General features: G+C 41.8%; 1 protein-coding gene and 1 long non-coding RNA gene across 3 annotated transcripts in view; one reads left to right on the forward strand and one right to left on the reverse strand.

Moving 5' to 3' along the window:
- Positions 1-3,931: 3,931 nt before the first annotated feature.
- Positions 3,932-20,628, reverse strand: part of si:dkeyp-23e4.3 (rho GTPase-activating protein 7) — an 88,862-nt gene continuing 72,165 nt past the window's right edge. For both annotated transcript variants that reach the window (XM_063011323.1, XM_063011324.1), the window contains exons 4-14: positions 20,446-20,509; positions 19,050-20,332; positions 18,799-18,963; positions 15,882-16,041; positions 15,532-15,730; positions 14,027-14,237; positions 9,747-9,861; positions 9,420-9,641; positions 9,107-9,324; positions 8,565-8,738; positions 3,932-4,832 (exon numbers count right to left, since the gene is read on the reverse strand). In XM_063011323.1, the coding sequence (XP_062867393.1) occupies positions 4,724-4,832; positions 8,565-8,738; positions 9,107-9,324; positions 9,420-9,641; positions 9,747-9,861; positions 14,027-14,237; positions 15,532-15,730; positions 15,882-16,041; positions 18,799-18,963; positions 19,050-20,332; positions 20,446-20,509 (2,920 nt within the window). In that variant the 3' untranslated portion in view covers positions 3,932-4,723. The remainder of the gene's footprint in view (positions 4,833-8,564; positions 8,739-9,106; positions 9,325-9,419; positions 9,642-9,746; positions 9,862-14,026; positions 14,238-15,531; positions 15,731-15,881; positions 16,042-18,798; positions 18,964-19,049; positions 20,333-20,445; positions 20,510-20,628) is intronic.
- LOC134330272 (uncharacterized) lies at positions 5,945-14,000 on the forward strand. The gene is made up of 3 exons (XR_010014993.1): positions 5,945-5,976; positions 13,718-13,756; positions 13,872-14,000. It is a non-coding gene; the product is annotated as an uncharacterized LOC134330272 (long non-coding RNA).

The raw sequence follows: 20,628 nt of genomic DNA on the forward strand, positions 1-20,628 counted from the left end.
AAGCGTCCCCTAGCAGGCACAATTGGCAGTGCATGCACCAGACAAAATTGGCCACTAGTCTGCTGGTTGGGAAGAGACCAGACTAAATAAAAGGGGGTGGGTTCTTCGACACTGTGTAAGGACCCTTGTTAGTAGCCTGAGGTGCCTGTACAGAAGTAAAGGAATGTGGAGATCAGGGTGTGACTCTCCATGCACGAGAAGGGGTTGGTGGACTGTGCACACATCGGTGGGAGTGTGTCAGGCTAATATACCCTCCTCAGAAGCTAAGTTGGGAGAAAAGGAAGAAAATACATAAATAAAATAGTATTAAATAAAGAAACTGATTAACACTGCTGGCATTTTTTGGTCTAGGCCCACATACACAGGGCTAGTTTGACTGTTTGCCACATTTATAACAATGTAAATGTCTAGAAAGTTCTGTACAAATCTCAGAAAGCAGATTTCAAAACTGGTCTCGGAAGCATTTGTGCCAACAGTCGTCCATAAGTCAGTGGAACAGTGGTCTTTTTCTCAGGGTCTGAAAGAGAACCCACTTATGCTGAAAGGAAATTTGTCAAACCAGTCATTAAAAAACAGGTCTGCCTGCCGCTCAGGTGGCGCAGTGGTAAAACATGCTAGCACACCAGAGCTGACATTTCAAACCCGTCGGTGTGAAACTCAGCCATCCGACTTGGCTGGGCGGCTATAACAAAGATTGGTTTGTTGTTCATACAGGGAGGGAGCCGGACAGGGACTTCATAATTGATGCAATTACGACCTCTGCTGGCTGATTAATGGCATCTGCCAGAATGGCACAGAGGCTAGGAATAATGTGATCAGGGTCGGTCTCTCCATACACAAGGCTAATTCGCATATGAACTCGCCTCGTGCAGGTGAAAAGATGCAGTCGGCTACTGCGCACGTGTCGGAGGGGGCGCGTGTCAATTCGCTGTCCTCAATCGGGGCGGGGGTCAGCACCAGTAAAGAGGAAGCGTATCGCGATTGGGTAAAAATTGGACATGCTAAAAGATCGGGAGAAAGACTACAATGAACGACAATCTGCTGGAACCAGACGACACGGTCCACAGCCGAGCAAGCTTTACGTCGTCATGGGAACGAAGGCTACAGTGCGAGAAGTAACAAGTAAGTAATGTCCTTAGATTCTGGGTTTAAATCTCACCTGCACTTACTGGCCATGATAAATTTGGCATGTGCCTCTCACATCAGCTTGTCCATTATCTCCAGTTTCTTACCATCACTCAAAAACACGATGTAGCTAAATAAGCTCCTCTAGACTGTTTTTCTACTGTCGCTGTCCACAATAAGTGCACTTTTAAAATGCTTAAAGGCTTTGAGGCTCTTTGTATTTTGTTTTTCTTCAAATTAAATACTCTCTGGGCTGCTTTCCCAGACCAAGATTTGTCCTAATCCTGGAATAAAAAGGCCCTTCAGTGGCGTGTAACTATAGAAATTTCACTTCATTTTTAAACTAGGCTTAATCTTTGTGTGGGAAACCAGCCCATTTAAGTCATTCCATTTTGCATAAGGTAATACAGTTTAGCACACAGTTCACTCTCTCTGCAAGATTAAACAAACTGTAGAAGATTAATGTAGTGTCTTGGCCTGATAATATTTATGGAGATTAATTGGACTGATTTAATTTGCTTTTGAAGCGTTTTTGTTATTTACTTATTGGATGCTACCAGCACCTTCCTGATAGGTGTGTGATCTAAATTATAGATTTAAAGTGTCGGCTAATTACTCACAGACGTTTAAGTGCATATCTAAGGTACTTATGCATTATCTTAATGCAACAGTTACAGCACTAACCTGTGTGGTGCTGTATACAAGCTTTATACAGTCAGAGGAAAGAAAAAAAAGGGGGGGAGGGAGCAGAAGAGAAGGACAGGACAAAAAGATCAAAAAGACTAAAAGGAGGAAAGAACAAAGTGGACAAAATGAAAGGAAGAACAGAAAGAACAAAATCAGAAAAGAGGGAAGAAGAGAACGGAGAATGGAGGGCACAACAGAACAAAAAGACAGAAAGGAAAGAATAACAATAAAACAGATAGGAAGATGGAACAAAAATAAAAAATCAGAAAAGAAGTAAGAGCAGAAAACTAAAAGAAAGGAAGGAATAACAAAGAACAAAAAGACAGAATGGAAAAAAGAACAAAGCAAGTATGAACCAAAAGACAGAACGAACAAAAAGACAAAGGAAAGAGAACACACAAAACAAAGACAAAAAGGGAGAACAGAAAAAGAAAGGAAGAAAAGAAAGAGCAAAAAGACAAATGAATGAACAGAAAGAACAAAAAGACATAAAGGAAAGAACACACAAAACAAAGACAAAAGAAAGAAAGAATAAAAAGAAAAAACAGAAACAACAGGAAGGAAGAACAGAAATATAAACAAAAGAAAAAAGAACAAAAAGAAATAAAGAAAGGACAAAAAGCAACAGAGGTAGAACAAAAAGAAGTAAAGAAATAACTAAATGACAGAAAGGAAGGAAGAACAGAAAGAACAAAAATAAAGGACAGAAAAAACAAAAAGAACTGGAGGGAAAGATGAACAGAGAGAACAAAAGGAACTGGAGGGAAGGAAATACAGAGAAGAAAGAAAGAACATAAATAGCAAAAGAAAATGAAAGGAAGAAAAAAACAGAAAGAACAAAAAAGAAATGAAGAACAGAAAGAATAAAAAAGACAGAAAGGAAGGAAAACAGAAAGAACAAAAAGACAGAAAGGAAGGAGGAACAGAAAGGACAAAGAACAAAAAGACAAAACGGAAGGAACAAATAGAAAGGAAGAAAGAACAGAGAGAACAAAAAAGAAATGAAGGAATAACAAAAAGAAAGTAGGGAAGAACAGAAAGAACAAAAAGAACAGGAAGGAAGAAAGAACATTAAGGAAGGAAGAACAGAAAGATTAAAAAAGTAAGGAAAAACAAAAAGACAAAATGAAAGGAAGAAAAAGAAACAACAAAAAATGTAGGAAGAACAGAAAGAACAAAAAGAAAGAAAGAACAGAAAGATCAAAAAGAAACTAAGAAAGAAAGAAAGAAAGAACAGTACGCATAAAAAAGAAACAACAAAATGAAAGAACAAAAAGGTAGAAAGAACAGAAAGGTAGAAAGAACAGAAAGATCAAAAAGAAACTAAGAAAGAACGAAAAGAAAAAACAAAATGAAAACAAAATGAAAGAACAAAAAGAAAGAACAAAATAAAAGAACAAAAAGGTAGAAAGAACAGAAAGGTAGAAAGAACAGAAAGATCAAAAAGAAACTAAGAAAGAACGAAAAGAAAAAACAAAATGAAAACAAAATGAAAGAACAAAAAGAAAGAACAAAATAAAAGAACAAAAAGAAAGAACAAAAAGAAAGAAAGAACAAAAAGATCAAAAAGAAACTAAGAAAGAACAAAAAGAAAAAGAAGAACAGAGAACAAAAAGAAAGAAAGAAAGAAAGAAAACGAAAAGGAAGAAAGAACAGAACGATCAAAAAGAAACTAAGAAAGAACAAAAAAAAAAGAAACAACCAAAAAAAACGAAGGAAGAACAAAAAGAAAGGAAGAAAGAACAAAAAGGAAGGAAGAACAGAAAGAACAAAAAGAGGAAGAAAGAACAAAAAGGAAGGAAGAACAGAAAGATCAAAAAGAAACTAGGAAAGAACAAAAAGAAAAGTAAGAACGGAGAACAAAAAGAAAGGAAGAACACAAAAAGGAAGAAAGAACAAAAAGAAAGGAAGAAAGAACAGAACGCACAAAAAAAGAAACAACAAAATGAAAGAACAAAAAGAACTGGAAAAAAAGAACAGAGAGAACAAAAAAACAGGAAGGAAGAAAGAACAAAAAGACGGAAAGGACCCCCCCCCCCCCCCCTCCCATCATCTTTAATTATTTTATTTAAAAAGATCCATTCACAGATAGAAAGAAGAAGTGACCACTAGAGAGAGACACGTTTCAGCGTTTATTGTTTCTATATAATCTCTTCTGTAACATTTGAATGTCATTATATTAAATTTGATTAGGAAGCGCGTATGTAGGATACAATAAAATCAGACATACATTAAATATGTACCAATACACATGGCGAGAGAATCTGAAGTCCCCACAGGCATTCCGTGAACAGCGAGCGTCGTAATATGCCAGATGACGTTCATACATCATCGGATGAAAGTGCTTAGCTTGATCAGACAGGCTTTCAAACACCGTGGAATAAATATGTGAATTTTACAGTTGCCAACACAACACGTGCCAACATGAATCAGTGTCACAGTCGCTAACGTACAAAAAGAGGTCCTGCTGCGTGAAGCGTCTGCCCTGGATCTCTTCTTCGCTTTGAAGCGACGTCTAAGATTAGTTCACCTCAGAAGAAGTGTTTTAGCGTCGTCACCCAGCTGTAATGCTTTAAAAAAATAAAAACTATAAAACAAACATGAGGCGCAGGGGTGGGACACGACGTTTGCAACGTGTTAGCCTGTGAGATGGCCCTTCAAATGGGAAGAGACATTTCATTACACTGACACTCTTCCTTGTCAGTCTTAATAAAGCTGAGCAGACCGCACGTCCTGCAACGTTGCGTCGTCGCATTGCTTTTCCTCATCTGCAGGCTGGATTGTCCCAGTCGTGTACTTCCTGCGAAACAACTTTAGCGGTCCCATTCCTCCACTTTTACTTTGTGCTGAGCTTGAGCCTCGGTGGTTCCAAAACTAGCCAGGATTAAAAGAGCCAGTCTCCGAACGCCGTTTACACCCTTGCGTCTTTGGTCTTGGCCCTTAAAGAGTCTCTGATTGCCACCAGGCTGGATGAAAGCAGGTGCCCAGTGACTTTTCTGTGCCACTCCAGAGATCGGCCCCTGATGGACAGAGAGAGACGGTTCTTAGACGCTCAGGGATATACACTGATCAGCCATAATAATAAAACCACCTCCTGGTTTCTACACTCACTGTCCATTTTATCAGCCCCACTTACAATATAGAAGCACTTTGTAGTTCTACAATTACTGACTGTAGTCCATCTGTTTCTCTGCATACTTTTTTAGCCTGCTTTCACTTTTTTCTTCAGTGGCCAGGACCCCCACAGGACCACTACAGAGAAGGTATTATTTAGGTGGTGGATCATTCTCAGCACTGCAGTGACACTGACATGGTGGTGGTGTGTTAGTGTGTGTTGTGCTGGTATGAGTGGATCAGACACAGCAGCGCTGCTGGAGTTTTAAAACACTGTGTCCACTCACTGTCCACTCTATTAGACACTCCTACCTAGTTGGTTCATCTTGTAGATGTAAAGTCAGAGACGATCGCTCATCTATTGCTGCTGTTTCAGTTGGTCATCTTATGGATATTATGGATATATTTTTGGTTGTGGACTATTCTCAGTCCAGCAGTGACAGTGAGGTGTTAAAAACTCCAGCAGCGCTGCTGTGTCTTATCCACTCATACCAGCACCATGTCAGTGTCACTACAGGGCTGAGAATGACCAACCACCCAAATAATACCTACTGCGTAGTGGTCATTGAAGAACAGGGTGAAAGGGGGCTAACAAAGCATGCACAGAAACAGATGGACTACAGTCAGTAATTGTAGAACTACAAAGTGCTTTTATATGGTAAGTGGAGCTGATAAAATGGACACTGTGTAGAAACAAGGAGGTGGTTTTAATGTCATGGCTGATCGGTGTACAGCTCATTCGAGACACAGACAAAGACGAGTTTACTTTCAATTTTCTCTTTGCTTAATGAGATCGGCCCCATTAGGCATGCAGACAATGCGAAGCGGACTTAAAAGGAACAAATAAAAGCAAGCAGTCGATAAGCTGAATTAACGTCAACTAATCCTCTATCTACCGCAATTTCTGCCTTTGTGTTTTAAAAGGTGGAAAAAGAGCTGAAAAAGCCGAGTGGATTTTATTGACACGACGCTGGATGTAATTGGCTTGAAGCGGCTGGTTGTGACAGATTAATCGCAGTGCACGGTGGTGGATATGGATCTGCACTCCAAGTATAGTAGAATTCAAACCTAAGCTCAAACCGACAGCAATTTTTATTTATTTATATTGCCTCTTGTTGCCTGAATATATAGAGTAATTTACTCACTACGAGGGTTCTTCAAAAAGTTTCTGCACTTTTAATAACTCTGTTTATTAAGGAATTTTGAGTCTTACCAACTTTTTTTTAATATATATTTGGTTTATGCATTCTCTCCCCTTTTTCTCCCTTTTTAGAGTGCCCAATTGCCCGATTGTGTCATGCTTCCCCTCCACCAATGCCGATCCCCGCTCTGATTGAGGAGAACGAAGCTAACCCACGCCCCCTCCGACACGTGCGAAGCAGCCGTATGCATCTTGTCACCTACACTTTAACAAGTGCAATGCGGATCAGCACTGTGTACGGAGAGACATGCCCTGACGGCACTCTTTTTCCGTCTCTGTGCAGGCGCCATCAATCAGCCAGCAGAGGTCGTAATTGCATTGGTTATGAGAGAGTCCCTATCCCACCCCTATCTGAACAACAGGCCAATCGTTCATGTGGTCGCTCAGCCCAGCCGGCACACAGAGCTGAGACTCGAAACGATGTATTTGAGAACCCAGTTCTGGTGTTCCAGCGTGTGTTTTTACCGCTACGCCACCTGAGCGGCCGCACCAACTTTTTAATGCCATCTGCAAAACTGTTTTTGGTTAAGGGTGTAGCCTCTGATGCACCGCTGCTTTCACATCACCACCACATGAAAATCTTCTTCCCCTTAAAGCCTCTTTGAGTGAAATCAGATGGCGCTAAATTCAGAATATAAGCTCCCTCTCAGTTTTTCAGACACGACCGATTACTACTCCTCCTGCCCTCACATTTCCAACCAAAATATAAAAGTGCAGTAGATCCCTTGTAGTATCTACAGAGCAGTTTTATTACAAATTTAACGTATAAATCCTGGAGGCAAATTGCTTGTCTATAAATTTCATTCCTGCATAGTCCATCACTGTCTGTGCAGTCATGACAAGCAAACTGTGTTTGGTCTTTGCATTCGCTGCCAGGTCTATTTGCAGAAGTTTGACACCGTGACAATGTGTTTTTCCCTAATCTGTAATAGGAACCAGAAATGGAGCGCAGATAATGCAAGTACTGCTTTGTTCAATGCTCAATTTTTATTAGTAATTGCTACATCGCTAAACTCCTAATTTGTTTACTTATTTTTTGCAATTTTCCCCCAATTTTCTTCTCAATCTCGTTGTATCCAATTACACGATTGTATTACGGTTCATCTTTACTGATGTTGACCTCCTCTCTGACCGAGGAGAGCCGTGACTAACACACGCCCCCTCTGACACATGTGCAGTAGCCGACTGCATCTTTCCCCTGCACGATCAGCTTTGTGTTTGGAGAGACACACCCTGATCACACATTATCCCTCGTCTCTGTGCAGGTATCATCAATCAGCCAGCAGAGGTCATAATTGCATCAGTTATGACAAATCCCCTTCGGCATCCAACCCAAAGGATGAGCCAATCATTGTCCGTGTAGGCGCCCAGCCTGCTGTTAGCAGAGCTGAGATTCGACCTGACGAGTTCGAGATGTCAGCTCTGGTGTGCTAGCGTGTTTTACCGCTGCGCCACCTGAGCGCCATTCATTCCTAATTTGCATAAAGTTTAACTTTGCTAAATTTTATTGCATCGCCAACTCCGCCCACTTTCACGTCTCGAACGTTTGCTCCGCCTCCTGTCACCAGAAATCTCCAGCTTTAATTGAAAATGAATGGCAGCCAGTCGCTATGTCAAGTCCCTTCTCTGCTGGTCTGTACCTTTAGTTGTTTATACACTTGTAAGCAACATATATTAATGTATTAATATTTATATTGATATGTATAATAATGTTTTTCTTTGAATTATTGGAATACATGACAACGTGTCAGGTAAACAATTGGTGGAGCTATAATGTCATTATAACTAACATGGCACTAATTCCTTGTTAGTGAATATAGATTAAGTACAGCCCACATAAACAGGGCTAGCTTGACTACTCCTGTTGGAAAGCACATGGGACGTTTAGAAATGTTGCCTGCAAGCCAGGCTTCAATGCCCAACATCAGTGTGTCTATTCACCAATACACTTGTGACTAAATTAAGGCAAATTCCAGCCTTCTAGTTCCAAAATCTAGTGCATGGGTACAGGAACTTTATCAGGAACTTCAAAGGCCTGTGTGGTTACAGGTTTTGATGCCACCCCTGATTTAAAAATATATATTTGAAAAAGCCTTTGCAGAGAGGATCGCTGTAGTGTATGATCTCTTAAATCCCTAGACCCGTCAGCCAGGTAGTCATGAAGGTGGCACTACGTTTTCAGATGATTACTCTGCATGTTTCAGAAGCAGCGGCGCATTCACCTACTGCGCCTCTCAATTTTCCTGACGTCTTTTCGTATTACGCTCTCGTGTTTCGTTGATTGCACTTCAACGTTGGAGCGCCGGAGCCTTCAGTTAAAATACGCTACACCGGGAGTAAATTGATCTTCCAGGAGGCTACAGAAGAACCTCCAGTGGAGCTATTTATCTTCCCCTGGCTTGCTTTTTTGTAGCTCGCTTTGATCAGCGATACTCACCCGCTGTCTTTTCGGCAGAAGTGTGTGAGTCGTGACCGTTTCGGCCCTGACGGCTCCACCAGAAACATGCAGCAGAGCACTTGGGCTGTATTCCCGCTGCTTGGAACATCAGGGCGATCTACTGAAGTGGATGCTACAAACAACGGCCCTGATGAAGGGTCCGACTGCCAGGTCCTGCAGAGAGAAGGTCAAGAAGTTTAGAGGTAGTAGTATGTAATGTACACTGTAGTGGGTATAAAAATAGATAGTGGGTTCTTAAACTAGGACAGAAGCGTCAGATTCAGCTACTTTCTGGGCAACATTAGGGTCATGAATGGTGAGTTCCTAACTTTTCCTGCTCCAGAACTCCTCATCTAGAGGAGCTCATAACCAAACCCTTCATGAGGAGTGTTGGGAGCAGAAAACCTTCTTAATTAGAGTTGAGAAACCCAGTTCTAATAAGAGGTGACAGCAATGTGAAGGAGAATCTTTTTTTGTCCATCAATGTAATGTACTAGTCCCTATTAGTGCCAACAGCTTAAAGCCTATATATGGCTCATTACCTCAATAGCAGATGTTGCAATGGTGGCCTCGTGCCAGCAGACCAAAGGGTATAGTGGTATATCTCAGCATCCTTGTCCAAGGTTTCCACCACCTCGCTGTGCTGGAGGTCGCTCTGCCACTCTCCATGTTCTCTCAGGACTTGCTGAAGGACTTCTTTCTGTGGGGCATCCACTTCCACCGTCGCCCTCCACAATGGCAATGGGTAGCCATCGTCAACCTGCCCCAAATTACAGAATTCTGGTTACTATCATTCCATTCCATTGATCCCTTACATATATCTCAAGCTGGGATTCAGCACACGCAATCAATCACCTTTTTAAATGCTACGTCCACATGATCGGAGGTGGAGCAGGTTACCCAGTCTTTGGTCTTCTCCCTCACCTCCCTCAGGAACTGTTGAATGGAAAGGTCTAGGCGGGAACGGTCCGCTTGATGATTCTCGCAACTGTGTAAGGGAGCACAGAGCCCTCTGTCCATGTTGAGGGGGTATTTTTGAAAGCTAGCAGAATTCTGCACCTCCCAGTAATGTGGTATCTAAATGTAAGATGGATATGTCGTATGTAATAGACTGTTGCAAGAAAGGTTTTCATATTATACGCGTAATATTTAACATGTTACACTGGGAAAGAAAAGCTGTACCTGAAACAGATGAGTACACTCAGCCACCATGTGCGCCAACCCCTGAGTGGCAGCCAGGTTCTCACTCAGATCCCTCTGGTCCGGCCTACCCAAGCTGTACTTCCTCTGATTTGACCTGTGCCCAAAAAACAGGAAAAGTCAGACACATGTTACCCAGCTGTGACGTCTTGTGGAAAACCTAATTAGGATTGTTTCCTCCTTCTAGCCCAACTTGACAGTTTAGGGAAATGGTGTTAATACACCGATCAGCCATAACATTAAAACCACCTTGTTTCTACACTTTCTGTCCATTTTATCAGCTCCACTTACCATATAAAAGCACTTTGTAGTTCTACAATTACTGACTGTAGTCCATCTGTTCCTCTGCATGGTTTGTTAGCCCTAGCACAGAGTAGGTATTATTTGGATGCTGGGTGCATTTTCAGAACTGCAGTGACACTCACATGGTGGTGGTGTGTTAGTGTGTGTTGTGCTGGTATGAGTGGATAAGACACAGCAGCGCTTATGGAGTTTTTAAACACCTCACTGTCACTGCTGGACTGAGAATAGTCCACCAACCAAAAATATCCAGCCAACAGCGCCCCGTGGGCAGCGTCCTGTGACCACTGATGAAGGTCTAGAAGATGACCAACTCAAAGAGCAGCAATAGATGAGCGATCGTCTCTGACTTCACATCTACAAGGTGGACCAACTAGGTAGGAGTGTCTAATAGAGTGGACAGTGAGTGGACACAGTGTTTAAAAACTCCAGCAGCGCTGCTGTGTCTGATCCACTCATACCAGCACAACACACACTAACACACCACCACCATGTCATTGTCACTGCATGGCTGAGAATGATCCTCCACCTAAATAATACCTACTCTGTGGTGGTCCTGTGGGGGTCCTGACCATTGAAGAGAACAGGGTTAGAGCATGCTAAAAAAGTATGTGAGAAACAGATGGACTACAGTCAGTAATTGTAGAACTACAAAGTGCTTCTATATGGTAAGTGGGGCTGATAAAATGGACATTAAGTGTAGAAACAAGGAGGCGGTCATAATATTATGCCTCATCAGTGTATGATGTAGGGTGATTGTTCATTGCTTTTGCCTCTTATTTGAGAAGACATTATTCAAAATCTCAATTTTCTCTCTAGCTGCATTTGGCATCTAGTTACAGAATAGATATCAATCTGTAAAACTCCACCCAGTGCACAGTGGGAATATGAATGGAGCTTGGAAAGATGATTAGAACTAGGGCGTGTTTGTATATGAATAAGACGCCTGCATTTGTTTACTTTTGGGGGGCTTGGTGGTGACATCATGGCAATCTCAACTTCCTTGCTTTGAGCAGCGCAGTGCAAATTAGATTTATTGCAGTATTCTTATTTTTAAATAAAAAAAATTGTCTTTTTTCCCTTTTTGCTGGAGGAAAAATAATGTGTTCTGATGATTAGTCACCAATAAAATAAAATGGAATACAGAATAAAATCCCATATCTGCCATAACTTGTAAGTATGTAAACATTAGATTTTAACTTTAATATTAAGACATAATCGTCAGGTCGGTCAACATGATTTCTTTTAATATTATTTGAACATTTATTAAATTTTACACAATAACAAAGATATTAGGTAAAATTTTTTATCACACAACTCACAGAGCAAAGGAAGTGTTCTTAAAATCTGAGCAATTAGCCTAGCTTTTGTGGGTAATGTTAGCACATAGCTTATTATGTTGACGTTAGTGTAAACTGTTTAGTCAATGTATGGCTTATAGTCACTACACTTGTTTTGGTGACATGACTAGCCTAGCCTATCTTACACCGGACAGCCATAACATTAAAAGCACCTCCTTGTTTCTACACTCACTGTCCATTTTATCAGCTCTTCTTACCATATAGAAGCACTTTGAAGTTCTACAATTACTGACTGTAGTCCATCTTTTTCTCTGCGTATCTTTTTAGCCTGCTTTCACCCTGTTCTTTAATGGTCAGGACCCCCACAGAGCAGGTATTATTTAGGTGGTGGATGATTCTCAGCACTGCAGTGACACTGACATGGTGGTGGTGTGTTAGTGTGTGCAGGGCAGAATTAGGCCGATTTCCACTAATTATAAACATACAGAGAAGAGCAATCAACTTCTGGAACCATCTAAATGAGAGCGACCCCCAAACTTATCATTATAAAGCCCTGAAACACCAAGAGCTGAGCAAACATACCAGTCCCCTCATCCAACTGGTCCTGAGTCACTGCACCCACACACCACTAACACACACAGATACACCAGTAACACACACAGATACACCACTAACACACACCGATACACTAATAACACACACAGACACTCTAACACTCACAGATACACCACTAACACACACATACACTCTAATAACACACACAAACACATTAATAACACACACTAACACAATAAAGACTCAGGAACAAGAGAAATCTGTAAACCCAATTAGAATAAACCAAATTACACAAAAACTCAGAACTAAATATCTGAATTATTGGGAAACTGAAACTAAATCTCAAAGTAAAATGCAGTGTTATTTGGCCCTAAACAGACACTACAGTGCAGCAGATTATCTGAGCACAGTATCCGACCCTAAATTAAGAAACACCCTGACGAGGTACAGACTGAGCGCACACGACCTGGCCGTGGAGACGGGGCGACACACCCGGTCCTGGCTTCCCCGGGAGGAGAGGTTGTGTCAGCACTGCACTCTCAGTACAGTAGAGACGGAGCTGCACTTCCTCACCCGGTGTACCAAGTACCACCACGTCCGCTCCCAATTCTTCCCTAAATTTAATAACATCATCCTCAACTTTACCTCCCTCCCAGACCCCGACAAACTGCCCCATCTACTGGGGGAGCACAGAGAGAGCTGCACACTAGCAGCACTCTATACTCACACCTGCCACCAGGTGAGGGACAGTGGGTGACCATGTCTCATACACACATACACACACACACACGCACAAACTGATTGTTTTACTACCTCATTATTGTTTTTATTAATATTTTATTCTATTCTATATTTTTTGCACATGTAACTGTTCTGTATATTTTTGTTCTTTCTTATTTTTATTGTTTATATTTCCCTGTAACTTGCTTTGGCAATACAAATGTCCTTATTTGTCATGCCAATAAAGCTTCTTTTGAGTTTGAGTTTGAGTGTGTTGTGCTGGTATGAGTGGATCAGACACAGTGGCACTGCTGGAGTTTAAATACCGTGTCCACTCACTGTCCACTCTATCAGATGCTCCTACCTAGTTGGTCCACCTTGTAGATGTAAAGTCAAGAGACGATCGCTCATCTATTGGTACTTTTTTGAGTTTGAGTTGGTCATCTTCTAGACCTTCATCAGTGGTCACAGGACGCTGCCCACAGGGTGCTGTTGGCTGGATATTTTTGGTTTGTGGACTATTTTCAATCCAGCAGTGACAGTGAGGTGTTTAAAAACTCTGTCAACATTGCTGTGTCTTATCCAGTCATACCAGCACAACACACACTAACACACCACCATCACTGCAGTGCTGAGAATGACCCACCACCCAAATAATACCTGCTCTGTAGTGGTCCTGGGAGAGTCCTGACCATTGAAGAACACCATGAAAGGGGGCTAACAAAGCATGCAGAGAAACAGATGGGCGACAGTCAGTAATTGTAGAACTGCAAAGTGCTTCTATATGGTAAGTGGAGCTGATAAAATGGACAATGTGTGTAGAAACAAGGAGGTGGTTTGTATGTGATTTATTTATATTTGTGGAGCTTAGGAAGTAAAATCATCAGGCAGGATGAAGTATGAATCATTTTTTGTACTTTGTAGGTCTCTTGTTCAAGTGTTAAAAATGCTACTTCTGCACTATGATGACTCACTTGGTCCCTTTATAAATAAAAAGCATGGTTTTAAGTTAAAAGACGCATTAAATGACACATTAAATGTGAAACAATGTGTTATTTCGTCGTCTCTCTGTTTCAGATCTGGAAACCTACGCAGCTGTCAGTAACTGTTGGTTATGTAAGTACCCATTGAACAAAAACATGTTGCAAAACATAACTTAGACCCTTAATGAGGTTTGATGTCATTTGTTATTGTGTAAAACTGTCCATAATGAGGGGTTTTATACTTCAAGAAAATCTGGAAGTAATTGAGGAAAAAGGAAAACGCTGGTAAAGTACATGTGGAGCAACCTGGCACATGCGCCGACTTGCAACATCGCGAGCTACATAATGCAGGAATGTCAAATTGTGATTTATTTACTAAAACAATAAAAAAAATCTTAATAACCTGCTGTTGGTGTCTCTATTGAGGATGTTGAGATGGAATATAGAGGGGGCCAGGCACACTGCAATGTTCGTGGGGGTCATCTGGTTGTCATCCACATAGGCTACAACTTCTCGGAGGAAGAACAAGAGACATTGAAGAGCCTCTCGGTTCTCATCAGGCAGAAGGAAGATGGCTGCTTGCACTGCCTCAAACTGTTTATCCTTCGGAAAGTCTGTGATGGATGAAAGGAAAGGAGAATACAAAAAATCTGACCAGATATTGACACCACCCAATGCAAAGAAATAGGCCATATAGACAGAAGGTCCAGTAAGTCAGCTCACGAAGCTTGATGAGGTTCGTACACATTGGCCCATTGTTAATAAGTAGTAGATTATTTTTATGTATACACAATTATTAACACCAGTTTCCTTGTTTTATCCCCTTTTTCTCCCAATTTAGCATAGCCAGTTCGCTGCTGGAGACCCGATGACGTGCAAGGAGACTGTATATTTTCTCCCATTTTAGCATAGTCAGTTTGTCTTCCACTGCTGTGGATTCCTGATTGTGTTCAAGGAGGGTATATTGCTGCTCACGTGCCCTCCAACCTGTGCGCAGTCCTAGCGGACCCCTTGCAGGGTCTTTGCACAGCATTTGAAGACCACCCACTTAGTCCGGTCATTTCCCCACCCAGCAGACACAGTGGCCAATTTGTGTCTGCAGGCACTGCTAATTGTGCCTGCTAGAGGGCGCCCAGCCGACCGGGAGCAGAGCCGAGATTCGAACCAGGGATTTCAGAATCTTGGTGCTGGTGTGCTAGCGGGATATCCCAATGCACCACCTGGCTGGACGCCCTGCTCCTCCACTTTCTGTACAGGCGTCCTGGGAAACCAAGGTCCTTACACAGCGTTAATTACCCCACCCCTTAGGCCGGTCTTTTCCGCCCAGCAGACTGGAAGCCAATTTTGCAGACACTTGCAGATTACTCTTCTGCGCCACCTGGGTGCCCTTTTGTCAAATAAACCTTGTGTGTTTCTTTACATTTAAACTTATTAACTTATTACTAATTTCAGTTTTGTCATTTAACATCCTGGGAAAATCACCAAAATTACTTCCAATACCAAGAATATTAGTCATATCAGTACATAAATAAAAATAATAATGAATAATAATAATGACCTTATGATCGGAGTTGCTCTGAAACCTATTTAGGGAATACAGGTACAATAGTGTGACCTTCTTTGTAAGATTTTAGACCTATATACTGTATGCTTGCATGACATCATTAAACTTTGGGTCAATTTAATCTATTTGATCAATGTATGGCTTATAATCACTACATTTCTGCCTGAATTACTAGTTTTGATGACATGACTAGCATAAATAAAATACAGAGTTTGTCGACAACAAAATTTGAGCCTGTTTCCAGGCAACTTTAAGAAATAAGGACTATTCTCTCTTGAAGGTAACCTTCATATGACAGATATTCCAACATTACAAATTTATTATGGTAGATAGGGATTGCTCACACTGGTAGATGTGCAGGAAACTCTCGCATAACTTGCTAGTGAACACGGGCTCGGGTAGATCTCTGAAATACTGCTTTAACATGTCAGCTACATCAAAGGCAGACTGGCCTTCAAAGGAAAATCCATCAGGGTCAGCCTCCACCATGTCCCTCAGATACTGAATTCGAGATTTCACCCCAGACTTTCGGAAGAGGCCAACCTGTTAAAGAATTAGAGTTATCTGTCTGATTATGATGAAGAAATAAATTCATTCATGACCATGAATGCCCCAGGCTATGTACAGGTATGACTGGGATTGGAAAGGTTCTTCTTTAAAGTGAGCTTTATGGATGATGAAACAAGGACCTCACCTGATCGAGGCCCTCAATCTTAAGGTATTGCATAGCTCGGAGGATGCTTGGGGGCAGAGGTTTTCCTGACTGCTGGACGCTCTGGAGCAAAGGTACACCAAACACCTTCCTGCTCTTGTGTTCTGATGCTTTTGTCTTTCTGTAGACTTTTGGCACTGTCCTGCAACGGAAGACATGATTTTTTTAAATGCTCAGCTTCAATCAAACATGATTTGGAAATTGCTGTTTAATAGTAATTTCATTACATAGTCAATACACCGATCAGCCATAACATTAAAACCACCTCCTTGTTTCTAAACACATTGTGCATTTTATCAGCTTTACTTACCATATAGAAACACTTTGTAGGTCTACAATTACTGACTGTAGTCCATCTGTTTCTCTACATGCTTTGTTAGCCCCCTTTCATGCTGTTCTTCAATGGTCATGACTCTCCCAGGACCACTACAGAGTAAGTATTGTTTGGGTGGTGGGTCATTTTCAGCACTGCAGTGACACTGACATGGTGGTATGTTAATCAGACACAGCAGCACTGATGGAGTTTTTAAACACCTCACCGTCACTGCTGGACTGTGAAAAGTCCACCAACCAAAAATATCCAGCCAACAGCGCCCCGTGTGCAGCATCCTGTGACCACTGATGAAGGTCTACAAAATGACCAACTCAAACAGCAGCAATAGATGAGCGATCGTCTCTGACTTTACATCTACAAGGTGGACCAACTAGGTAGGAGTGTCTAATAGAGTGGACAGTGAGTGGACACAATATTTAAAAACTCCAGCAGCGCTGCTGTGTCTGATCCACTCATACCAGCACAACACACACTAACACACCACCACCATGTCAGTGTCACTGCAGGGCTGAGAATGATCCACCACCTAAATAATACCTGCTCTGTGGTGGTCCTTTGGGGGTCCTGACCATTGAAGAACAGGGTGAAAGCAGGTTAAAAAAGTATGTAGAGACATAGATAGACTACAGTCAGTAATTGTAGAACTACAAAGTGCTTCTATATGGTAAGTGGAGCTGATAAAATGGACAGTGAGTGTAGAAACAAGGAGGTGGTTTTAATGTTATGGCTGATCAGTGTATGTGTGTGTATGTATTGGTGCCATTCCATCCTCTGCTACTTATTTAAAAGCCAGTCTTAGCATTCTTTTCATTCCATAATCCCAACAATGTCCCAGTGGTGACTGAACACGACCTCATATAAAAACACTCTGACTGCTTGTTGTTGAGTAGTAGAATAAAGTTGGAATTAAATGGTCTGTAACAAGCACTTGGCAAACCATTCCCAAAGTCAAGTGTCTGAATACAAGGGATCAATATGCGTGGGTACGTTTGGGGTGGGTAGGGGACTCTTGTAGTTAGCTTAATGACTCTTAAAACAAGTAGACCATTACTTTCTACTAAAAAAACTTAATTATTCTGTCCTCTTTGCCTTTAAGTAATTAGTTTTCCTCCTGTTCCATTTACAAACGCATAATGTCAAATAGGCTATTATTTCACGGGGAGATTCAGATGCAAAACAAACCCCAGCTGTGTTTCTATGGAGCTTTTGGGGCCACGTAAACCCTCATGCTTACGTATAGAGCACCAAATACTTAAGGATTCTTAGCGGTGTTACCAATAAGCACCTTGGTTTTAAGGATTAACCAAGGGTCCTAGACTTTACATACCAGCTCATACAACTAATGTACAGCAAGTAAGTGTTGGCCACATTCTCTGCAGATGTTGCTACAAGTGACTTTTGAAACACCAACAGGCATCTCTTAGACTACCTATTTGTTTCATAGCTCATCTTACCAGTTAAGAATTAACCAAGGGGGGCCGCTCAGGTGGCGCAGCGGTAAAAACACATGCTAGCGCCCCAGAGCTGGGATTTCGAATACATCGTATCAAATCTCATCTCTGCCATCTGGCCACATTAACAATGATTGGCCAGTTGTTCATATAGGGGTGGGGTATTAAGCCGGATAGGGACTCCTCATAACTGATGCACTACAACCTCTGCTGGCTGATTGATGGTGCCTGCACAGGGGCGGGGAAAGAATGCGTCTTTCTGTACACAAGGCTGATTCGCATATATGCACCTGCCTAGTGTAGGTGACAAAATGCATACGGCTGCTACCCACATGTCGGAGGGGTTTAGCTTCGTTCTCCTCAAATCAGACCGGGGGTTGGCATTAGTGGAGAGGAAGCGTGACCCAAGTCGGGAGGAAAAGGGGAGAAAATGCATAAACATATATAAACAATATATACTGTATATATATATATATATATATATATATATATATATATATATATATATATATATATATATATATATATATATATATATATATATATAGAAAATAATTAATTATTATTAAGCATAAAATTTAATTTTTCCCTAACAGGCCTCTCTTGGACTACTTTTTTGTTTTATAGCTCATTTTACCAGTTAGGAATTAACCAGGGGTCCTAGACTTTTCATACTAGCTCATACAGTAAGCAAGTAAGTGCTGGCCACATTCTTTGCAAAATTTACTAAAAGTTGCTTTTGAAACCCTGACAGGCCTGTCGTGGAATAATAGTTGAGATGATACATGAAAACAATGATTACAGGTGACTGGAATGGAAGAATTTACTGGCACAATCGTGGGTTCTTACAGCAGTGGAATAGCTGAAGAACCAGGAACAGATCCTATGGCCCTCCCTTTATACTGCTCTAGCCATTATCAAATTAGGTGTTGGACTTTGGAACCTCCTTTCTGTGCTAACTGATTTTTCTTATCTGATTACAACAGCTTCACGACAGCTTAATGACAGATATGTTGCTACGAATACAAATATTCAGGTTATATTAAGCATAAAATCATATTTTTCCATAACAGGCCTCTCTTGGACTACCTTTTTGTTTTATCGCCCATCTTACCAGTTCCAGCCTTGCTTGCTGAAAGGTGAGTGCTTGTCCATCAAAGCAGTAAGTCTGAGCAGACTCAGTCTCTGTAGCATTGAGACACACGGTGCGAGCTGTGCCGTAATGCCAGTGTGGGGAATACTTTTTATCAGTTCACTGCACCAGAACAGCTTCTGAGCGCTGAAAAATACAAAACCGTTCAACCTCGTTTGCAATTCTGAACCAGCAGACTTCGCGTTTTTTAAGAACGTGGTGTTTCCTCTTACCTTGAGGGTTGCTCTGCGGACTGAAGGCTGTGTGACGTTGCCTTTGAGCGCTTGTCATAAATTTGCTCGGGGCAAGCCTGATCCGCTTCACTGGGCTCTTTGATTTCGAGGTGGATGTCATTCAGAGAGGAGGGTGAGGGAGAGCTGGGGTGGGAAAAATCTGAATCGCCATCTTCCGATAGTTTCTCTGTCCATGAAGTGACTAATTCCTGCAGCCCGCTGATACGCTCCATGACGCTATCCAAGGCTGAAAAGACATCGTCGTCTGTGATCTGCAAATGATCTGGGACGTTGTCGTAAATGCTGACCCGGTGTTCGTATGCCGCGAGGGGACTGCACGACGGTTCCTGATCTTTAGAGCCGCTGCTTCGACACCTTCGGCCATGGTATCCGTGAAAGCTCCCAGTCCTCCAGTTGACTGTGTTATCGATCAGTGTGAGGGCAGAACTGTGGCTCAGAATTGTAGGAAACGTTCCCGGTTTGTGACCATGTGGAATTTCGAAGACGGCACCAGCATTTAGATTGTGTTGGCTGTTCATGTCTAGCTTCTTTATGTGGGCATCTAGGTCAGCCTGGGTGTGGTTTTCCTTTCTTTTACTATTACTGCGAACCTTGGTGACTGGACTTGGGGTGCTCACACTGCTGCTGTTCCCTGATGGACTGCTGCTGGAACTAGAAGGCGAATATGATCCAAGGCTACACGTATTATCTTCAAGCCCTGAAAGGTGAAGATGATGAAACTGTTCCTTCCTGTCCTCCACATCTTCTTGCAACACAGGACTGCCGATGATCAACCGGGTCTTCCTACCTTTGTTATGAGGGCGTGCTGTTGACCCCCGGAGTCGAAGCTTTTCCACCTTACGGAGCAGGCTCTGACCCATCCTCAGAGGAGGCTTTTCAGGAAATCGATCTACACTACTGAAGTTATGAGGCTCTTCTGGGGATGGCGGTCCACTGCAGGAGCCCTCTGGAGACAGGGGTTTATAAGTTAAGGAGCATCTAGAAGAGCTTTGACTTGTCTCTGGATCTTCGGGGGTCTTAATAGTGGGGCTCCCAGTGTCACTGTCGGCACTGCTAGAACTGTGTGTGGAGAGAACCTCATGGTGCTCACCACTGTCCGAGAGAGAAGCCTCAAAGCTCTCTGATCTTCTTAGACTTGATATAGAGCTGTCTACTGAGGGCAGGAAGTCCATGCCATCTGTGCGGATCCAACGTCTATTCTTTCGGTCATAGGACCATTTAGGGCTGATGGCGCTGGGCTCTTCATCCTTATCATATTGAATCTAGAATAAACATAGGTGACAACATAAATTGTATACAATGCAGAAATTAACTTCGTAAAAGACAATAATTATAAGTGCCTGTACTTGTATGAGGCTTTTTCTTACAGACTTACCCGTCTTTTAAATTTGCTTAGATCCAGTTTCATCTCCAAACATTTGTTTAGGGTGCCTATTCTCCTGGGTGAAGAAAAAAAGATGAATGCCAGAAAAACAGGGTTATTTTAATAATAATAATAAAACCTAACAAAAAATGATGCTCCCAAAATGTTTCTTTAATTATAAATGAATTTTTGCAG

The sequence above is a fragment of the Trichomycterus rosablanca genome, chromosome 16 (genome assembly GCF_030014385.1).
Source record: "Trichomycterus rosablanca isolate fTriRos1 chromosome 16, fTriRos1.hap1, whole genome shotgun sequence".
Classification (NCBI taxonomy): domain Eukaryota; kingdom Metazoa; phylum Chordata; class Actinopteri; order Siluriformes; family Trichomycteridae; genus Trichomycterus; species Trichomycterus rosablanca.